The sequence below is a fragment of the Cataglyphis hispanica genome, chromosome 1 (assembly GCF_021464435.1).
Source record: "Cataglyphis hispanica isolate Lineage 1 chromosome 1, ULB_Chis1_1.0, whole genome shotgun sequence".
Classification (NCBI taxonomy): Eukaryota; Metazoa; Arthropoda; class Insecta; order Hymenoptera; family Formicidae; genus Cataglyphis; species Cataglyphis hispanica.
Window position 1 is genome coordinate 1,041,376 of NC_065954.1, and position 24,275 is coordinate 1,065,650.

At 33.5% G+C, this 24,275-nt stretch overlaps 2 protein-coding genes and 1 pseudogene across 2 annotated transcripts; 1 reads left to right on the forward strand and 2 right to left on the reverse strand.

Annotated features, from left to right (window-relative positions):
• Positions 1–1,043: 1,043 nt before the first annotated feature.
• On the forward strand, positions 1,044–1,763 carry LOC126853524 (uncharacterized). The gene is made up of 3 exons (XM_050599356.1): positions 1,044–1,356; positions 1,487–1,709; positions 1,758–1,763. The coding sequence occupies exons 1-3, from the start codon at positions 1,160–1,162 to the stop codon at positions 1,761–1,763; spliced, it is 426 nt and encodes a 141-aa protein (XP_050455313.1). The 5' UTR covers positions 1,044–1,159.
• Positions 1,764–3,679: 1,916 nt separating this feature from the next.
• LOC126853533 (uncharacterized) lies at positions 3,680–4,903 on the reverse strand. The gene has a single exon (XM_050599368.1). The coding sequence runs from the start codon at positions 4,901–4,903 to the stop codon at positions 3,680–3,682; it is 1,224 nt and encodes a 407-aa protein (XP_050455325.1).
• A 3,351-nt stretch (positions 4,904–8,254) lies between these two features.
• LOC126853539 (uncharacterized) lies at positions 8,255–9,570 on the reverse strand (annotated as a pseudogene).
• Positions 9,571–24,275: the final 14,705 nt, after the last annotated feature.

Sequence of the window (24,275 nt, forward strand, 5' to 3'; positions counted from 1 at the left end):
TCGATCGCGAGATACCGGACGCGATTGATTCGCGTTTCGGAGAATACGTCTATTTTTATTCTCTTCGAATTTGAGTACGAGATAAGAGGAGAGGGGATATTACAGCGGGAAGAGAGATGGGAACGGAAGCGTCGATGATTCGTTCGAGGAAGGAGGATTTCCTCGACGGCGACGAAGGTCGATTGGATATTTGAGATACGCCTCTTCCGAGAAATCGTCGGGTTTTTTTTGCCGTTTCTATTTTTATTATTTTATTTTTAAGAAAAAATATTAAAGATTTAAGAAAAAATATTAAAGAAGAATAGTCGTAATTAACGATTATTTCGGAAGAAAAATGTGGTATTGAGGTTTAAATGGGAATAGTCGTAGTTGACGATTATCTCGAAAGAAGAACGCGATAAGAAGCGCGTTTAATATGGATTTGCTCGAGCGGATGGCGAGGATTGACGAATCCGTAAAGGTCGCGCGGGAGACGCTCGCGAAACGCTCCCGATTGTCTGGGGGTGAGCGGACCGGCGAACCGTTCGACGCTGACACGCTCGACGCGATGAGAGAGATCTGCGCCGCTGTGGATACGGCGAAGAGGAAATTAGCGGAATACAATCGTTCGTTGGAGAGAAAGAGAGCGAAGGAGCCACTCGACGCGAGAACGATGAGGGAGATCGATTCGATCTGCGAGTCTTTCGGAGCTACGGAGAAGACCTATCTCGAATTTTTGATGAGGGCGAGTAGAGAGGTCGGCGAATCGTCGAAGGACGAGAAGGAGTGACGCGGTGAGTATCTTGCGAGTTGCGACGCGTGGAGAGTAATTTTTAGATAATCATCGTTTTTTCAGAGACGCGGATTCTCGTACTCGTCGATCGCTCGCGTTTAATCGCGAGGAAAAATGTGTATCGATTTTAAATAAATACGATTGAGACGTATATCTAGCGAAATCTTTTTTGTTAAATTTATCTTTCTTCTTCGCGACGATTTGAATATTTAGAAGACTCTCGAGTCTTTTTATTTTCGTAATTTTTTATTTTTATTATATTAAAGAAAACGCAGTTTGAGTCATATCGCGATATCCGCTCGCTAGCCTTTATAAAATGCGCGATCATAGTTAAGAACATCGAGAGTGTTATTATTCGTGAAACTGTTAAGAAGCGCTCGATACGCGATGGATTTAATAGATCGTATAGTGAAATCGACCGAGTACGTGACGTTGAATGCAGATTTAATAGCGATCGAATCTAATATTTTGCAAGACATCGCGACCGATCTACGCGAGGAAGCGGAAGGGGTGTTGGGACAGAGTTCTGATTTTTTAAAAATTGAATTTCGCGTGGAGAGACGCGATGAGATCCTGGAACAGATGTGAGTATCGAACGCTCGAGAAATCATCTTTTTATCATCTTTTTATTTTTCTATCTTTTTATTTTTTTATCATTTTTTATCATCTTTTTATTTTTTATCCTTTTTATCTATTCACTTTTTCCGTTTTTAGAAACAAGATAGAAAATTCGGTGAAGATCGCGCGAGAGGCGCTTTTTGATTTAATCCCCAAATTGAGATTGATAGCGGTGCAGGCGAAGAGGATTCGCGGAGCATTGCGCGATGAAGAGGCTGAACCGCCGACGAGTCCCGTGGGGACCGAACTGTGGGTGAGCGGCGAGAACGTTGCGAGTGACGACGAGAACACAGTGAGTGTTCGCGCGATCTTGCGATTTGTAAAGTTTTTTTAAAAATTTATTCGCTAATAATTTGTTTATTTGCAGGAATGATCGATGAAGAATTTTTCGTACGCGTTCGCGTGTATTTTTATATACATTTATTGTATACATTTATTATATACATTTATTGTATACATTTATTATATACATTTATTATATACATTTATTATATACATTTATTATATACATTTATTGTATACATTTATTGTATACATTTATTGTATACACTTATTGTATACACTTATTGTATGCACTTATTTATTATATACATTTATTATATATTATATACATTTATTATATACATTTATTATATGTTATATACATTTATTATATACATTTATTATATATTATATACATTTATTATATACATTTATTATATACATTTATTATATACATTTATTGTATACACTTATTGTATACACTTATTGTATACACTTATTTATTATATATTAATACTATAAATGATATTAAATTGCTACAAAATAAAATCATTTGTAATTGCAAACGATAAGATTTGATTCCTCGCGACTTCTCTTTCTTTTCTACACATAAGCTATCCTTTTTTAATTAGTCTCGCTTCTGTCTCGCGCTACGTCTCGTCCTTATCGCGGTCGCGATAAGCGAGGAATATTCGTCGACGATGCGTCCGTCTCTCTCGCTTCGTTTCTCGAGAATATCGCGATGGTACGCGTAATTTTATAAATTTTTTATTTTTTATAAATTTTTTTATTTTTTTATTTTTTATTTTTTCTTTTTATTTTTTATTCTACATAAAATATTTAAAGTATTTAAAAATATAATGTTTATAAATATAATGTATTTAATTAATAATTTGATAATATATAAAATGTAGTTTCTAATATAGTTTATAATATGTTAAAATTAAACGCGTGATGATACGCGTAATTTTATAAATATATCTTTATCGCGCGATGCACGAGAAATGTAAAACGCGGCGACCGCTCGCATCGTTCTTATCGCGGTCGCGATAAATATAAAAGATTCATTTTATGACATTATGAATGAGTGTAATGGTAAGGAAAATATTTTTTATTTTTATTTTTTATTTTTTATTCTATATAAAATATTTAAAGTACTTAAAAATATAATATTTATAAATATAATATATAATTAGTAATTTGATAATATATAATTAGTAATTTGATAATATATAAAATATAGTTTATAATATAGTTTATAATATAGTTTATAATTAGTAATTTGATAATATATAAAATATAGTTTGTAATATAGTTTATAATATATTAAAATTAAATATTATTTAAACCGTTATTTCGCTGCAACCACCAGTCGTGCAATTTGCAAACGTTTTCCAACGCGCAATTCTTCACGTGATATCCGCAGCGAAGGGCCCGCGAAGCGTTCAATATTTCTAGCCGACCGATGTCCTCGAAATCGGCGTCGATGGTCTCAATGACGATGTCGCGATCCTCGACGTTCTCCAAGATCTCGGCGAGCCACTTTTTCTTCTCGCATCCTTTGACGTATACGCGTATCATGAAATCGGGGCTAGTTCCACGACAAATGGCTTCTCGAACGAGTCTTCTCATTGACCCGTAATTGACATGTCCGCTATTCCATTTCAATTGATGGTGATTGGTGACCAACCAACAAGCTTGCGTCTTCTCCGTTTTCGTTAACAGATCCCACGACATTGGAGCGCGGAAAATGTGATGCGTTATTTCTTTGCCGTCTCTCAATACGGCTATTTCCTTCGCAATAAATTTTTCGTTGACGATAAAACCTTGGAGGTCAGCGAAGATCGGTGTATCCATCATCGTCGCGAGTTGAAATTAGAATACGCGTTTCCCTAGATTCCTTCTCTTTAAACGCTTTATTCTCCCTCCATATTTTTATCGTTATACTAGATTATTCTCCCTCCATATTTTTTATCATTATACTAGATTATTCTTCCTCCATATTTTTTATCATTATACTAGATTATTCTACACGATTCTGCGCACGACATTAGTAAGCGGATTATATTCTACTACTCGATCGTGAATAATGAGACAATAAGCTGTAGTGTTAGAGGGAACGTTCTCTTTGCAATCGAACTCTATACGAACGTCCACGGTGGCGCTTTTGATTGATTCGTTCTGTCGAGAACAATCGATAACTACTATTGGACCGAGCGTTTTAAATTTAGCCAAATTAAAAAGCGCTTCGTCTTTGTCGCATCCGTAGTACGTTTTTCGAAATTTCGAATACATGTCATACAGTACCGCGATTTTATTTTTTTCGAAATTCAGATTCATATCGTCATAGGGATAAAAATCTGAATTAAGATAAAGTTTGACATTGGTTAGTTTACAATCGTCGAACATAGAAGGATCCTGAAGTAGAACGTTCTTCCTTCCGGATTGCAGCGCGAAGATAACGTATCGCGGTTTCTCGAGCTGTGTCGCCGCTTTGACCGCCCACGAATGTTTAGTCGTGCTCTGCAAAAGCGGAAACTCGTATAGATCCCATGAACGAAAAGCGATACTCAGATATCTTCCGCTATCCAATGTGCGTAATAGCGCCAATTTATTAATATCATTTAACACTACATGAGGCATTCGCCATTGTATCTTCAATAGAATGATCTTAGGTTCGTACGATTCGCGTGATACCAGGCAATTGTTATCGTTGCGCGCTCGTATCAAGATGAGTTCATGTCGCGCGTTAATCACGACGCGCTTGTAATCCTCGCAGAAACCTAGTAACACGCTGAGAGGTACGCAAAAGTTAAAATCATCGACTAATTTACTCTTCGACGCAAAGTCCCATCCGGCGTTTTGCAATATATTGCTTCTCTCGACCGTCAGCGACGCGTAATTCTTAATCGTGCTCGTTATTCCTACGTTTCTGCTTCGATCGATCTCCACTCCATCGAGCTCGTAGCGAATCTCCTCGAACATAAACGCCGCGCAATTGTTCACCAGTCTCGTCGAGCTTTCGCCCTCTGCGCTTTCCGCGCTCGATGGTTTCTTCGACTCGAGTCTGCCCTCGATATAGAGGAAACTCTCGCAAGGTAACGTGTACAGATCTTGTTGTTGTATAGGAATTCGTATCTCGTCGCTATTTCCAAATGTAGTATTAGCGTAAGGATTGTATGTGTGAGTTTCGATCTTGACGATGCGATCGTCGAAGACCGGTTCTCCTGTGATACTCAAGATGTCACTCATTTCGCTCTTACACATAAGCCGTTTTCGGAACGATGAAACCCAAGGAGCGTAGGAAAGTCGCGTTAGCGACAGTTAATTTTCCGCTTCTCTTTCCCTTCCTTCTTTTCGCGTCTAGGGACGACGCTACGGCGACGATGGACGCTTTTCTCGCGTTCGACTCGTTCACGACGAGCATCGCGCGCGTCTATCTATTTTCTTCGTCGCGCGTGCAGACGAATCGTTATCTCCTCGCCTCGAAAATCGATCGACTTTCCGTTTTGGTCCACAACGCGCACGGTTATGTCGGTTATGATTCGCGCGATGATCGGGAGGTAAATGATCCGCGTGGGAATTTCCGACAATTTATATCCGGGTGGAACATTCGGCGCGAACTCGTGTATGGTGTGCGCGGACTTGTCGTTGTGATACGCTCCTGTCGTGACGTTGCACTCTACACGAATAATGTTAACGCTCATAATATTTACCGGTTTATCGGAAGCGTACCATCTATTCGGTTGTAATATACGAGACGAAAAACCTAATAACGAACCGATATTGTTAGGTTTAGTAAAATTTACACGATACGCGCACTTGATCTCGCTTTTCATGGTGTTATCGTTTCCGCGAAGTATTATGACGCGTTCGCTTTTCTCGCCGTTTTCATCGTCGAAGAGGTCCTCGTCGAAGAAGTCCTCGTCGCGATCGTCGACGCTGTATGCATAATCGTGGTCATCGTGTCTCGTCCTCGGCTTCCTCACGCCTTCGTCGCGCTTTCGCTCCTCTTTTTTCGTTGGCCGCTTGCGACGAATTGCGGCCTTTAGATACGCGTTTATAGCGTTTAACTCGTAAGATCCGACGGGAATCGCGATAACCTCGTCATTGTCGTCGAAGTAAAATTTATTGTTCGTAGAATTTACATTCGGTATCGTGTTGTAGGTCTCGAAATTAGTGAGACCTAATTCGTAATTTCCGTCGTTCAGATCTAGAGGTGGAAAATAACTCGCCGTGAGTTCGCTGTTTCGTCCGGATAGCGTGAGAGTCAACGACATAATCGTCGAGCGCGAACGAACTGCCCTCAATCGATAAAAGATCCGATGTTACAGCCGAAAATTTTTTCAATCGATTCCTCGAAGAAACTTCAGGCACAATTGTCCGCAGATATTTTGATCGCTCGTCTGTTGAGAGTTACGATTGTATCGAATAGTCGTATTGCGTCCGAGATATCGCTCGAGTTCGCGCGGCGGACGAAGATTGCCGAAACTGTCGTAGTAAATCGCGTTGTCGCTCTTCTTCGCGTACGCTACCCAATGAGTACCCGGCCTTGACGCGTCGTCTAAATTAACGATACCGCTCTCGTTACGACGCACTCGCATCGGAAGAGCGTCGCGCATGAACACGCCTCTGAAATGAGGTACGCGCGAGAGTATCGCGGCGCGATTCAGCTGTTCGTCCGTTGTTACACCAACGGATGGAAGAATCTCTAGCGTCTTCCGCGAAGTTTTTTTTTAACGCTCGCTCTTTTTCTCGTCGAAGACGCACCGCTTCCACGTTTGTAAGGCGCGAGGTACAAACCGCGACCTTCCATCGCGCGATTGTGACGCTGCAGCTCTTCCAGTTGTCGTCGCGTTGCTTTGCCATCGTTCACCGCTTTCGCGATTCCTGCCGCTCCTCCAGCCAAGGAACCGAGAATCCCCAGTAACGGTAACAGGGGTAAGAAGCCGCCGCGTTTCGCCACGGGAAGCGTTCGTTTCCTCGTAGCGGTCATTCTTCTCCCGCTCTTCTTTCTTCTCGTTCTCGTGGGCGCGCCCATTCCGAACTTCGTCTTTGTCTTCATAGCTGCCCATACGGCCGTCGCAGCGGCTCTCTCGCCTAAGGTCGAGTTGCTCGCCATGATACGCTCGCGCGCTCTCTCGGCAAGCGCTCGATCAGCAACGTGTCGATCGGCGAGATCGTCGCTTTGCGAGTACGCGATGTCGTGTTCGCGACAAGCCGCATCTAATGGATTGACGCCTCGATCTCCTCGCGCGAGTCTCTCCGCGAGACGAGTACCCGGCCCGCAGAATTGATAGCCCGGTATATGTAATTCAAAGGGCAGCGCGTTTATCGCTCTGTTCAATAAACCCGCGCCACCGATACCACTGGTTACGTCGTTCCGCTTCGAGAATTGCATTCGCCGCAATCTTTAATAAGCGGCGCAGGTCCGTCGATATGCGTTCGTTGCCAGGGACGATTGTAGTGTTCTAGGCATCGACGGTAGCGCCGCACCTCCGTATCCGCTTTTATGTATTCGGGCAATTTCTCCCACACTCGATCCACGTAACGACTAAAATGTCGCAGCAGGATCGTCTTCGGGATAAACCGCAACTGCTCGGCGGTGAGCTCGAGTATATCGTCACCGTCTAGTAGTAGAATAAACATCTCTGTCGGCCGCTTACGATTCGCTACTGCGCGAACGACGATGATCGATTCGTATATAAATAGGAGTCTCGTTCCTCCTCGCGAGTGTATTGCGCACGCGCGACTATCGAGAGAGATGCGTTTCGTGCGGCAGTCGATCGCGATAAAAGTATCGAATCTAGACGGTAGGGCGCGATCGGACGCAGGATCGCGCAGACACGGTCGTCTTTTACCGAACGATATTCGTTGCGTCATTTGCGGTCCCTCTAATTGCGGTAAGACGAATGCGCTGATAAGTCTGCTGGAGAGTCCGCATGGCTTACGTTTCGAAAACGTTTACGTTTACTCAAAATCGTTGCAACAACCAAAATATAAATATTTAGAAAACCTATTGGCACCGATGGAGGATATCGGTTATTTTACATTTTCCAACAACTCCGATGTTATTCCTCCTAACGAAGCGCTTCCGAATTCGATATTCGTGTTCGATGACGTAGCGTGCGACAAACAGAACACTGTTAGAGAGTATTTCGCTATGGGTCGACACTCGAACGTCGATTGCTTCTATCTGTGTCAAACGTACGCCAAAATACCGAAACACTTAATACGAGATAATGCGAATTTATTGGTTTTTTTTAAACAAGACAGCACTAATTTGCGACATGCGTACAACGACCACGTGAACACCGACATGTCGTACGAAGATTTTCACGCGCTGTGTTGCGAGTGTTGGCAACGCAAATACGGATTTCTAGTAATAGACAAAGATAGCGCGCTTCGCAACGGCAGATACAGGTGGAGGTTTAACGAATTCGCCGTACCGTAAAGCGATCAGTAGTCACGGGTACGTTGAACACGCGCGAGCAAGAAAAAATCGATTCGTTCGCGATGGCTACGAAGGATATCGATGAACAAGAGAGAACGACGAAGGAGTTAGCTAAGACGCGCGCTTCGATTCGCAAAAAACATAGAGCGTTAAAGACCGGCAAAATGGAGAGCGAGGTCGCTATGGAGACTCGTTTCAAACCAATCGTCGAGCCGCTGCGTCGCATCGCCGAACATGCCGAACGAGACGAGCGAGACGCGTTTCTATGAATATATTTTGTAATGTAATTTTTTTGTGAATGAGGGAAAATAAAATCATAAATCATATAAATCAGTAGTTTTCATCATAGTTTTATTTAATGTTTTTTTTTTTTTTTGATACAGATATTTTCATAGCTACACTTCTACTACTCTTGGCAGCTGCTTTTACAATATTGTTATATTTCTTTTTTAATGAAAAATGCACTTCTTCGTATCCTTTCTGTCCACAAACCACATAAAGTTTCATGTTTTAGTAATTGTATCTGCAGACCATGATATTCCTCTCTGTGTGTTATAAAGATTCTTTGATCGTTTTTAAATACTGTTTCAAATATTGCATTTGATTTTTATAACTTTTTTTTCAAAAAATTATTTGCATTTAAGTCTTTTTCAAAGTTTTCTTAACTTTTGTCACTGTTTTAAGTATCGCATTTGATTTTTGCAACTTTTTTTCCAAATATTAAATTGTTTCTAAGTCTTTCTCAAACTTTTCCTTAATTTTGTCATATATTCTTCATCATAAATGTTATGATTTGATATATTTTTTTGATATTTCCGTATCGATTCAGAATATCTTGATATATCTATTTCATTTACATTGTCATCATTGACATTACTGCAGAAATTGACATTACTGTTTCCGACGACTTTATTTGCATTGTATTCATATCCATCTACAAATATTGTTTAAAATAAATAATATAATAATACATATGATTATAACAAAATAATTCAAATAATGAATACCTGCATTGTACCTTTCTTATATCTAACAATAAGTATTATTTTATTATATAAGACTTACAAGAGTCTACATCTTTAACATCAGTGAGATCAGAGAACTTTGCTTTTTCTGAATTATCTTCCTTTTCGTTATCTGTGTTTTTATACAATAAATTTGGTACTGCAAATAGGCAAAGAAGTTTTTGTTTATCTTCTCAATTTTTTTCAAATTGATCTTCTCCAAAATCCACATATAAAATGATGGATGTAATGATTATTCTTGCAATACATAATATTTCACACAATTATAACTCATTAATTATACCTCACAAATTGCAGCTCTTTTTCTCAATGTGTTTTTTCAGATTAATTTAAGCCATTCTTCACGTCTTTCGCTATTTTTTTTCGCCTGTTGGCAAACTAAATAATCTATAGTTTTTCCCGCTACGATTATTGCAACTTTCCACGCAGCAACCTGGCATTTTTGTTGATATTGTCTTCTTTTTTGAACAAATACGCTTTTTATCATCTCATAATAGGATCAGATTCAGGTTAGAAAAATTATACTTAGTATAGATAGCTACACAAAGTGTGCACTATCTACACTATCGGACATCATTTTCGTTCCATTTTATCTTCTTGAAATCAAAATTGCGGTGCAAACTTTGTCAATCTAGTAAATCCTATGAGGAAACCAAGCACGCCCTCTATAGCCGAAAACACGAATTTTTAAGCAGACTTTAAAAACTGTGACGGATCGAGCAACTGACGTTACTACATATTGATCTATTCGGACAAGACGTCTAGCATAATCACGATCGAACATCATTTACAGGTAAGTTCGTTTGATCGTATAATTCTAAATCCAAATCATATTTTGATCATTGAAAAGTTAAATCAGCTTGACTAATATTATTAAATTGCATAAAATGTTACCAAAAAGTTTTAAGGAGCAATTTGCGGATATACATGCAAATATTTTGATTATAAATCTTAAAAGTTTTTAAGATTATATAAACAAAAATCAAGAATTTTCTTAAACGTTTCAGTCCTTGACTGGACAGTAAAAAAAATAGGATAAAGTTCCAAAAACGATAAACCTCCAATTATGCTGAAATTTTGACCAAAGCTTGTCCTTGACTTGAGTATAAAGCTTCTTGAAGTTTTTTTGCCGACGAGATCCCGTTTGTCCCCTATGCTCCCTCAAAGTTCCAAACATTATTACTGTGTATCTCCGAAAATATTGATTTTAGAAAAAAAAGTTATAAATATAAAATGAAGCCCTTAGAAAAACCTACAAAAAAAATTATTTAAATTTATCATATAAACCCATTATTTTAGAAGTTACGTGATAAAATAATAATTTTTACACTATCATGTTAATACAATATATCAGACCTGATTCATAGAGAAATATTAATAGATTTTCTTCAGTTGTAGATTCCCAAATCAATTTCTTTTTGTAAACCCATGTGGAACTTTCGCATTAAAACGTGTATGTGTGGAAACAATATGTCCTACCCCCTGCCTTCTCCACTACTGTTAAAATTAGACACATTGGATTGGATTGAACCTTTCTTAGCATGAAAACTTGTAAACTCATGTGGAACCTTTACCTGTATAACCTTTTTTGTTCAGTTTTTTAATAGCTTCATTTTTTGTTTGAAACTTTTTTTTCTAAAATCAATATTTTCGAATATATGCAGCAAAACTGTTTGAAACTTTGAGGGGGCTTAGAGGGCAAACGGGGCCTCATCGGTGAAAAACCCTCAAGATGCTTTATACTCAAGTCAAAAACAAGTTTTGGTTAAAATTTCAGCGCAATCGGAGATTTATTGTTTTCGGAACTGTACCCAAATTTTGTCTAAAGCTTAGTTCTCAAATTATAAAAAGAAAAAGCAGCAGCGCTGTAGTGCTCGATCAGAGCGCCTCACGTAAGCACTTGCATCGGACAGTGAGCTGCGCCTTTGCCTTCTGTACTCATCTCGTAATTTGCTAACTATTTTTTTCATAATTTAAAAACTAAGCTTCAAACAAAATTTTTGTACAGAAAAAAATCGTCTTTGAATTCATTCAAAAATACATTTTAAGGACGCACGGTAGTTCTGGATCACCCATTGTAAGCCGCGTGTAACAGCTGAGTGCTCATGCATTCTACCAGGTGCGCGGCTCACCAACGTGCACCTGGCTAAAGATCAGCGATGATTGGCCAGACTTTACTCAATAATAATTTTTTTATTAAGTGTTATACAAAAAAATAATAAAAGATTTTTCACTCAGTTTGATCCGCTCTATCTCAGTTTGATCCGCTCTATCTGCACACGAGTCTTGTCCCCATTAATCTGGGACATATATACATATATGCAGGGAGTCCTGCAAAGATTGTGCCAACGCTCGTGAGCGGTCTTATAACGAGGCCAAACTTTTCGTTGCCGTGCAACACTATGAAACTCGCCGCTGTCACATCTAAAGCGTATATCCCATGGTCTAGCCACGCGGTAGCCGCGCGAAACGCGTGCCCTATATATATATACAGGGTGTCCTGCAAAGATTGTGCCAACGCTGGTAAGCGGGTAGAGGACAGTAAATTGAACAGAAAAGTCTTTTATGAAACCCGCCGCTGTCACGCCTAAAGTGTACGTTTCATGGTCTAGACGCTTGATAGCCGTGCGAAATGCGTGCTCACTCGCCAATACTTTTTAATTAATATTTCAATAATTATTGCAAAAATTGCAAAATGGTAAAGAACTTTTCTGTTCAGTTTACTCTCCTCTACCTGCTCATGAGCGCTAACACAATCTTTGCAGGACACCCTATATATATATATATATATATATATATATATATATATATATATATATATATATATACAGGATGTCCGGCGTCAATCGTATCACCGGTCGTGTGCAGGTAGAGCAGGTAAAACTGAAGAGAAAAGTCCTGTAACACTTTGCTATTTTTGCAATAATAATTGTCGAGTAATTAATTAAAAAAGATCGACCAATTTGCGTGAATATAAGAGCGCGACGAGAAAGGACGACCCAAAAGTTTGTGATCGCTAGGCGCGCGACAAAATTTTGGCAGGATCTCTCTACAAATGACAACGGTTACATACGAGCGATACATAACAATGAATTCTCGCATCTTAGCAACCACACATCAATGGGTTGTGCCTTCTTACTGCGCGCTTATTACGCACGCGAATTGGTCGATCTTTTTTAATTAATTTCTCGAAAATTATTACAAAAATAGCAAAGTGGTACAGGACTTTTGTCTTCAGTTTTACCTGTTCTATCTGCACACGACCGGTGATGCGATTGACGCCGGACACTCTGTATATATATATATATATATATATATATATATATATATGTATACAGGGTGTCCCATTTTAAAAGTTCCACCCTCATAACTTTTCAGGATCAACGTTTAAAGGAAAACGACTCGGATAAAAGTTGTAGGGAATAAAGGGGGCTATCTAATAGTGACCTTAGATTTGCCCTTTAAGGTCATTTTTAAGGTCATTTGAAGGTCATTTGCAGATAAAACGGATTAAACCAAGCAGTAAAATTCTTTATAATTTTTGTATAACGCTTAATAAAGAATTATTATTGAATAAAATCTGGCCAATCATCGACGATCTTTAGCCGGGCACACGTCAGTGAGCCGCGTGCTTAGTAGTGGTGCGCCGCCGTAGTTGTGGAGCGTTCTCATACACTATCAGACGCGTGGCTCATCGATGTGCGTGCGGCTAAAGATTGGCGGTGATTGGCCAGATTTTACTCAATAATTTTTTTATTAAGCGTTATACGAAAAAATAGTGAAAACTTTCCTGCCTGATTTAATCCGCTCTATTTGGCCATTACGAGTGGAGAGATTATTATCAGACATTCTGTATATGTTCCTGCTATATATAACATAATATAATAATAAATTATAATATATAATGTGTAATATATAATATATATATATAGTAAACTAATACATTAATATTATAAATATTTATAATATTAATGTATAATATATAATATATTATATGTATAATAGTAAATTAGTACATTAATATTATAAATATTTCTAATATTAATGTATAACATATGTATAATATTTATACTATACACATAATACATTATATAATAAGAGGAGGCTTCGTTTGCCTACATTCCCGATTACCTACAGCTTCGTTTGCCTACAACGTTTTGCCGACAGCTTCAATTGCCGACATTCCCGATTGCTTACAGAGCGATTGCCTACAAGCATTATTGTACACACATAAAAATAAAAAATACGAACGTACGTTTGTGCACATGTCATTATTGTGCACATACATATTGTACACATGATATTATTGTGCACATACACATTGTACACATGACATTATTGTGCTCACATACTGTACACATGACATTATTGTGCACAAACACATTGTACACATGACATTATTGTGCACAAACACATTGTACACATAACATTATTGTGCACACAATATAAGAAATTCATATTAACGTTTTGTACACATGACATTATTGCGCACATACACATTATACACATTCGTATGATGTTAGCCGATGACTAACACTTTTTTTAAATAATTATGTGTGAAATCAATTGTATTTTATTTGTAGATGATTGTAGTGCATTTATTTTTATTTGTTAGTTTATAATTAATTTTTAATTAATTATTTAATTGTAGAACATGAAACTAGCCGACATGTACTTATAATAATGCTTGTAGGTAATCGCTCTGTAGGCAATCCGGAATGTAGACAAACGAGACCTCTCCTATAATAATATATATAATTATATTTTTAATATACTATATTATTAATTATAAAATAATAAATAATTCTATTATTAGTATTATTATTTTAATTTTAATTTTATTATTATAATGTATGTAATTTATTTGATGGATATCATTACTAAAGTATTTTCTTTTTTTTTTAAGTAAAAAAGTATTTTCAACTTATTATTTTACTCATATTACGAAACTGCCATATGCATTACTGAATTCACACTACCTCAGTATGTGCAAAATTAGCCGGAAATAAGCAATTTCCTAGAATCTAGTTTCATTAAAAAGTATTTACTTTAAAAGTTAAAAAAGTATTAAGGTAATTAAAAAAAATTATTATTTTCTTGCAGCATGCTGAAAACAATTTTGAAATGCAAAAATAGTACTGTCAATACTTTCAACGCATTTCAGAAGACACTCTTTATTTTTAATCACAAGTTTAAATATTTACTATCTAATAAGAACGCAGATGGTAATACATCACTTTCAAAAAAAATAATTTTTCTATGAATTGATTATTGTGCACAGACTGCTAAATTTTTTGATTTAATTCTAGATTTTATTTTGTGAACAAATAACTTGTAGCGAGAAGTATAACAGGCAGAAAAATATCTATTATTTAATAACAAAGACAAATTTTTTGTTTTTATAAAAGAGCACACTCGACTGATTCTAATAACAGAAGATGATTTCACATATACACAGATACATAACTACCAAACACATATCTACCAATCAGAAGTTTCCAGATATAGCGTTTATACATGGATACTTATCAATGCGGGATAAACCATCTCAACAAGTTTTATACCAAGTACAAATATCAATTCGAGTTTTTTATAATAAATTCCTCTTTACCTTCCTAAAAAGGCAATAACGAGAAAAATATCAAGGCAATGTCCCAAATCGAGACTCAAATCCTTTTTCGCTTGCCAAGCGACTGCACTTATCACTGGCAATGAGTTATTCAGACTCTGCATCCACAATATTTCTCATTCATTTATAATTATCCATTACTTTAATGTCGTTATGTTATTTTAAAATCCATGTTCAAAATCTATTGATAAGTAATCGTTGCTGTTTATCTAGTTCATCATTAAATATATAAATAAAGCAAAAAATATAAATTATATAATTCAACTTTTAATAAAGGTAATAAAGACAAATTATTGGTAATTAATCTAAATTTTTTTTGCAGTTCCCGAATAATATAGATGTAAAATATCAAGCGACGCGGTAGCATCGCGAAGATCATAAAAAAACGCCAATTATAAAAGAAATCTGTCTGGCTTGTCAAGAGTTTTGCCTATGTAAGGACCGCGGCGCTACCAAGTAGCTTATCCGGAGTTTTATGTCTATAATACTTTCGATTAAAATATCTCTAGGAACTAGAGCTCTCTAGGAACTGTCTAGAAACTAGAGCCGTAATCAAAAATCTAATTGCACTTTTATCATATAATATGAATGCAAGTTTTCGATTGCAATCAGTTTGAATAAGATTGGTGCTGTCAATCCTGAGAAATGATATTCGTATATAGCAAACGTCTTTTTTTTCCCAGATAAATTTCAGACTCTCATGTACGTATGCTTGCACGCACACACGCAAAGCGATTTTGTCCATCAAGGAGTATTCACACTATTTAAGTTTGATTATTTTTTTGTGTACACTCTTTTATATATGATAAATGAGAGAGAGAGAGGGAGGGAGGGAGGGGGTAGAGAGAGCGGTGAGAGGGGGGAAGAGGGGGAGAGGGAGGGGGAGAATTTTTCTAATTTGCAAAGTATGTCTTACAAGATATAATTTGAAAGACAATTTTTCGTAAACTCTATGTCGCATAAAACACTTATATTGAAGCAAAGTATAAAAATTTGATGTGCATGACAGATTGAATGAAAATATACTGCTAAAAAAATAAGTAACACTTTTTATATCCTAAAAATTGAGCTATTTTCAAATCGTTGAAACTCGACGAAAAATCATCGTACACAAAATTAAAAAAGCATTTTAAAGCTTGAAGTTTCAACTTTAATGTGCTATCGATGGTTTTTTTATTTTTTCCTTGTTCTGTTCTTTAAAAAAAAATACATTGTTTTGTTTCTTAAAATTAAGTATTTTTACACTTTGCAACTCGATAAAAAAATTTCTTTTAAAAAATTTATCCCATGTTCCATAAACTACATTTCTATTTTGCTTACAAGATGCTTTTTTAAAAATTTTTCTTTTTTTTTATAAGTTACACGATTTTGAAGCTAAACTGTATTTCTTAGAAATAATCGATACTCCGCCAAAAAGCATCGTAGACAAAAAATGAAGAAAGCATTTTAAAGCTTGAAATATTGACTATAACTCTATTGATGATTTTAAAAAAATTTTTATCATTTTTTCATTTTTAAAAAATACAGATTTCAAACTAGTGTAATTCGATCAAAAAATTGTAAAAAATTTAAAAAATAGCATTTTGTAAGCAAAATATTGTAGTTTATGGAATTAAGTATTTAGGTATTTAAGTTGAATTTTTCGAGTTTTTTTATCGAGCTGCAGAGTGTCAAAAATGTGTAATTTTAAAGAACAAAACAATGTGTTCTTTTTTAAAGTACAACCAAGAAACAAACAAGAAAAAAAATATTAAAAATTACTGATAGTGCGTTAAAGTTAAAACTGTTGGTGTAGTTTTAAAATGGTTTTTTAATTTTGTGTACAATGATTTTTCGTCGAGTTTCAACTTTGTTTGAAAATAGTCCAATTTTCATATATGAAAAATGTTTCCTATTTTTTATTAGTAATGTATAATTTAGGTTTGAAAGTAATCCAATTTTTAGAATATGAAAAATGTTCCCTATTTTTTTTAGTAGTGTATATGGATCCAGACTTGTCCATACAATATTCCACTTTATATGAAAAATATTGTTGTTATATCACAATAAAAAAACCTCACAAAGGTAAAAAAAGGTACGCCAAGTATATAAAAAATATTCCTTGTACACAACAGAGAGTTGAAAAGATATTTATATCTGAAAAATAACTAATAAAAAAATTTTTCTCTAAAAAATGAAAAACTAAATAAAATCAATAATTAACTGGCCAAGTATTTAAAACTAATTCAATTGTAAAGATTTGTAATTTGAAATAGTAGATATCATAAAATCAATTTTTATAGAAGTGTTTTAGATAGATTTTCTCCTTAAAATTAAAACACATTTAATTTTTATTAACAGAATGATTTCCGAAATATGTTCAATTTTGAATAGTATATTACAAATTACATTACTTTAGAGTTTATTAAAGGTGTTATATGAAACTATAATATTAAATCATATTGTTAAGTGCAATTAAAATTCTTTTGATTTACAAAGTATATCTTACAGGATGTATAACTTGAAAGAAAATTTTTCGTAAACTCTAAGTCCAGGCGCGCGTATAAAACATACTTACAAAGCAAAATATAAAAGCTTGGCGTGCCCGAGTCATAAATATATACAATTAATTCATGTTCTACAATATTTCATATTATGTAAAAATTACTTGCATCATTTATCATTATTAGTGCAATTAGGATTTCCTTGATTTGCAAAATATATCTTATAAAATATGTATAATTATATTTTAAGATTTCTTTGATTTGCAAAATATATATCTTATAAAATATATATAATAATTATATTAGAATTCATTTGATTTGCAAAATATATTTTATAAAATATATATAATTATATAAATAAATATATGATATAATATGCAAATAATTTTCATATTACATGCAATATTGGATAGACAACACAAATCTAGTTCCATGTTTACGATGGGCACGCCAAGTTTTTATATTCTGCTTTGTAAGTTTGTTTTATACGCGTACCCCGACTTAAAGTTTACGAAAAATTTTCTTTCAAATTATACATCCTATAAAAGATACTTTGTAAATCAAAAGAATTCTAATTGCACTTAACATTAACAATATGATTTCATATTATAGTTTCATATAACACCTTCAATAAACTCTAAAGTAATGTAATTTGTGATATACTATTCAAAATTGAACTTATTTCGGAAATCATTCTGTTAATAAAAATTAAATGTGTTTTAATTTTAAGGAGAAAATCTGTTTAAAATACTTCTATAAAAGTTGATTTTATATCTACTATTTCAAATTACAAATCTTTACAAACTGAATTACTTGTAAATACTTGGCCAGTTAATTATTGATTTCATTTATTTTTTCTTATTTTTTAGAGAAAAATTTTTTTATTAGTTATTTTTCAGATATAAGTATCTTTTCAACTTTCTGTTGTGTACGAGGAATATTTTTGTGTACTTGGCGTACCTTTTTTTACCTTTGTGATGTTTTTTTATTGTGATACATTAATATGTAAATTCAAATTCTCAGCATTTCATAAACCATGATTACGTTGATCTCTGCAAAAAAGACCTATCCGGTAAGTAACGCATTAGAAAAAATTTTTATGTCATATACAGATTCGCTCATCGGTGCGCTCGCGGAACGAATATTCGTTTTCCACCATGCAAAATCTTTATCTAAATTTTTTGGGAGACTCATTATTGCATCAAAGTTATTATGGTTGACTTTTAGCGCACAAGATCTTTTTTTTTTCAAATGATCTTACATAAATCATCTCGCACTTCAAAGCTAAACAACGAGAAACTAATATGCTCACAAAAGCTGCAAATTCTCTTATCATATAACGTGTAATTTTACTAAATTTATTTAATAAATCTACGGTTCGTCGTACTTTATCTTCCGCAACTCTGTAGACAATTTTTCAGAATTAAAAATCAATTGTAAATATTTACAACGTTGAGTGGTGACTGTAAGATTCTTTTCTTCGTTAATTATAAATTTCAGCTCTTGCAACAACGTAGTCGTTTCGCTCGTTAAATATTATTAACGCATTTCTCGTAACATCATAATAATTAAAATATCGTCCAAATAAAAAATGGAAACAAAATTTTCTTTTCTCAACTATGCTACTACCGGTTTCAAGAGATTTGTAAAAACGCACAGTCACGCCAAAAGATAAACAAGTGAATTCAAACAATTTGCCTTTTCTCTCTTCTGCAAATTACTCGTTTCTCATTGCTTTTTGCAGTTGATTTCAAAGAGCATTCATGATCAAAAATTTTTAAATAATAAATTAGGAAAAATATTAATTACAACTATTTTCTTTTACAAAGACATCAAAATCTATATTATTTTGTGATACTTCAACTTTTTTCATAAACCGGATTTATTTTTTTTAATTTTTCAAACAGTATAAACGTAAGAAACATGTTTTCTTTTTAATTTTGACAATTTTTTGCTACTATGTACATCCAGAACATCCTAAAGTAATATTGGTACAATAAGGTCTAAAATATCTTTCCTCACCAGAAAGGTAAGGAATTGCTGCTTATATTTGTGCGAATTGGCAGATGTTTTAAAATTAATTTTTCTTTAATTTCTTCAATCTTCTTACAAAAATAGTACAAAATAGTACAAAACTTTTCTATTTGGTCTAACCTGTTTTACTTATATATGGTAATATAGTTATTATTGTCTACACTCTGCATGTGTATATACATACAAATAGATCTATCTTTAAATGCTTTTAAATTTTCATATTTTTATGATTTTCAAATGTTTTCCCTTAAGGTAATTGTGAATGGCAATTAACAAGAAAAATTTGAAAATGCAATTAACCGTTCCGAACGTGAGATACAATAATCGTTATCAAAAATTGCACTTCTTATACATGTTGCATACGCAAAACATAAGTAAATCTCGTATTTTGAATTTTAATAATTAGAAAAAATAACAAGAAAGTGATGAAAAAGTAATACAAAGTAGAAGGACATTTTAGGAATTCTAAAAAAAGCTGAAATTATTGACCGTTTAGTTTTAGAAATACAATAATAAAAAGATCTCACAGTATTATTTCATCTTTGTTATTAACTGAAAGTTAAACGAAAACAGATGAAGCTCGCAAATGTTGCGGACAATCTGCGGCAAAATTTGGCAATAATGTACAGAATGTCCAAAAGTTTTTAATTCGTAACCATAGTTAATCGGATGATTTAACGTTGATTCAGAATATAAAATTTTGGATTGTATTGTCGCAAGACAGACTTACTTGAAAAATAATTTAAAACTAAAATATTTAAAAAAATATAATGTTTTTCAAAAATGTATAAAGCAACTTAAAGCATTAAATGCACAATGAAATTTCTATCAAAAATGTTATTTAGGTCATAATTTAATATTTTCAACGCAAAAAAGATAATTAATAATTTTGACTGCTGTAAATTCTAGAGAAAAAAATTTTTTATTTCTTTCAAAATTTTACCAATACATATGTATATAAATTTCATACGTATTATACATACATACATGTATGTATGTATGTATATACATACATATATATATATATATATATATATATATATACATATATGTATGTATATATGTATATATGTGTGTGTGTATATATATATATATATATATATATATATATATATATATATATATAAGATAAGATATATTGATAAAATTTTGAAAAGAATTAAATACCTTACACATATAATACATAAACCACATATATATAACACCACGTGATGAAAATGGAGAGCGACAAAAAGGTGACTTTTGAGGATGTGGCATAAAGAAGGAGGAGGTCGAGGTAGATCGAGATTGAGATGATTAGATGATGTATTTTGACATTCTATGTTCCAAATTTTCAATTTTTTTTCAATTCTTTTTTGTGCCATGTTTTTCCCTGTTTGTCTATCCTGTCCAAGGCTCTTGTCCTGTGGCTTTATGGTGTAAGATTGTTTCGGAGGACCATTTCTCTCATTCTCGTCCGCTCCCTGACCTCGCTTTCCATTGGGGTTGATTATCCAATCTCTGGCTTAATGTCTAGATTATTCAGGTTATCAGGGCTCACCAACTTGGCGGTGAGGATTGGAATTGGGTAGAAGAGACTATGTGTTGTTAGCTTGATTAACATCGTGTGGTGCACATGCATTTTCTATTTAGGCTCCATCGTAGTTAATTACTTGTTACAAAAAATACAGAGATCTCTAAAATTTAATGATAAAGGAGAAAATAATTCTTAGCATCTTTTCGTATTACATAGATATAGATATCGTGTCAGCTCTCAATCACGCTGGTATTCTCTTCCTTCCCAATATGTTGCCAAGTGAGAAAGAGAGAGAGAGAGAGAGAAGTTGCTCGAATTTTTTATATTATAAATATATATATATATATATATATATATATATATATATATATATATATATATATATACAGGGTGTCCCAAAACTACCGGACTTTCTTTTAAAGGCTGATCCCTTAGAACATTTGAAGACGAAAATCCTAATATAAAAATGTCAAGACTATAATAGTTTTTAAACGAGGAGCAATTATATTTTACGAATGAGAAAGTTAAAATTTCGCGCGCTCAGGCACGGCGATATAACAAGTGAAAAAAGTTCTTTATAAATGGGATGATTTTTCTATAATATTATGATAATATGATTATAATTTACAATAGCATTGTAGTTATATGTTCCCACTTCTCTACGCATTGTATTAATATATTCTTTTTACGAATAATAAATGCGAGAACTAAAGGCATCTCAAAAATGATTCAAGTAAAATTTTGCGAACGTTTCAATTTCAGCTGTCAAAGTGATCGATCAATATTACAATGATAGTTCTCGCATCCATTATTCGTAAAAAGAATGCATTGCGTAGAGAAGCAAAGAAACATAGTGACAATGCTATTGTAAATTTATACGATAATCATAATCTTATAAAAAGGGCATTGCCTTTATAAAGCACTTTTTTCACTTGTTATAAATATATATATATTTGTATATGCTATTTATCGAAATAATCAAAGAATTATATTTTTTCTTAACATAATACTGAACAAAAAGGTGATTGACCTCTTCAACATTTATATTTTAAATATTAACTACAACGGCGCTCATTAAATGTATTTTTTCTCGATTATTGATTGCGTGCTTATAAATGTTTGCGCTTGCGGAACAAATGTTAACATCGTATGTACACTAACATTATAATTTATTCTGCACTGATGATGGCCTAAAAAATGGCCGAAACGTCCGTTCTGTAGTCCTTTTGCAAAGTCTCTTTCTTTTTTAAAATTTACTCTCCAATAATAAACTTTATGCGCTACTAATATCTGCGCTTGGCTCTCATTGCCTTATATACACATTTTTTGATTTATTCTTAAGAACTTTTATTTATACATATTTAAAAAATAATTATATTTAATAAATCGCAATATAATTAAATTAGTAGAGCATACAGCTAAAATAAAGTTAATTATAAAATAAAACTCTCATATATGATATATGAAATATATAATATTGGAAATAATAAAACAAAAATATTTTACAATATAAATTTTTATTTATTTTGCTCAATTTTCTGATATCATTATTTTTGTAGGAAATGTAAACAGCTACTTTATACAAAAATATTTTTAGTTAAAATGTTTTTATTTAAATATAATATTTTTTCACATTTTTCACATGTGTACTTGACGCCTTTTTTACCTTTTTCTTAAAAAGATAATTTTTTTAGAGATTATCTCTTTTATGCGAATGGGACCTAGTACGATCTTTGGATTGAGAATAAATAAAGATTAATAACAATTATTCAAATTAATACAAAAAATGTAACATTTTATTCATATCAAATTAAATGATTTTATTTGTAAATATTTGAGCAAAGTCAATAAAATATGACATTGAGAATTGAATGATCGGTATATGTGTAATTGTATTTGTGTTTATTCTTTGCAGGTGTTATAAGTATGGAGAACATCAGAGTCAGTCAGAGTGATAAGGGAAAGATTCTATCTTTAAAATTAAGTTTCTGACTGGTTATTACAATATAAAAGTATTTTTAATTTATTTATAGAATAAGAAAAATAAAATCAAAATCAAAATGTATAAGTAAATAAAGATATATATGTTAAGAATGGTCGGAAGTATAAAATTGGTCACTCGCATATGTGCTAGATTAACATTAAATTTTTAAAATTTTCTAAGGCTTATTACGGCTATTACAAAACAGGTTAATGATTTAAAAGAATGAAACGTTTTTTGAAACCTTATTGTTTTGATTTAAATAAGAAACCAGACAAAAAGAAGAAAAGGGAAAATTATTCAAATAACTTACTTTTTTAAAATAATGATTCGGAGGCGGAGAGATGGCGAATTAGTGATGTTTCGTTCTAAGTTTTATGTTGGTAGCTCGATGTTCGATTTGTGTTTGCATATAGGTATTTTGGAGATGATGCCAAGTGAGGACACTGATTGAACAAGTAACTAACTCGCGACTCACGGTGCAAAAGCAAGACAAAGTAAGACTGTGAAAATAATTATGTATGTAAGAGCAAAACTTGCAAAATAATGAATTGGAGTTTTATAGGTTCCCTTTTCCCAGTTTTTTCCGAAGACGTATTCTATTTTTCAGAAGTAGGGATCCTCAAAAATTTTAACAAATTAGAACTGTACAGAAGTAAGGATTCTCCAACTTTAATAAATTAAAATTTTTGCTAGTGTCTTTATTAGACGGAGTGTTTCTCCTACTTTTTGTACTTTTATCCGTGGTGATCGTCGATTGATGAACCCGATATCGGTTCAAAGATTCTTTGAACATTATATTCCCCGGCAAACTTCCATATACGTGATCAGATTAGAAAAAGTCTTATTTTCTTATGATTATTTATATTATTATTATTATTTATATTATTTTTATTATTTTTATTACTATTAATGCAGCTGTGTTTGTTGAATATTTCGTTAGAAAATTCTTATCATTAAGCAGCTGTATTTGTTGCATATTTTATTAGAAGAATTTTATTATCTTGACGGTATCTTTTGATTTTTTCGCCGGAAAATTTTACCATAAGAGATATCTACTGAATTTTTGTTACCTTGAGGAGACCAGCGTCGTTCATTACCAATCTTTTTACGTCTTTCTCACGATTAATTGTAAACATATTTATCAACAAGTGACTAACAATAAGTGTTTAAGATGTGGCGCAAGGTGCTCTGTTTGTTGAACGATTCATTTTTATCATCAATCGACAATCATTGCTGCATCTTCGTGGAAGGAAGAAATCGTGGAGTCGACAGGACGTAACACATACATACACTGATGCGTATAAGCACTGTATCACTAGCAGTTGTGTAGAACAAGTTAAACTGAATATAAAAATTGTATTTTGCGATTTTTGCAATAATTTCTGTGAAATGAAACACACTGAAATTAATAATTTAGCAATTAATAATTAATTAATAATCAAGTTTAATTATGTGTTACGTCTAACAATCACGTAACAGTAGAATATTCTTTCTCGCCG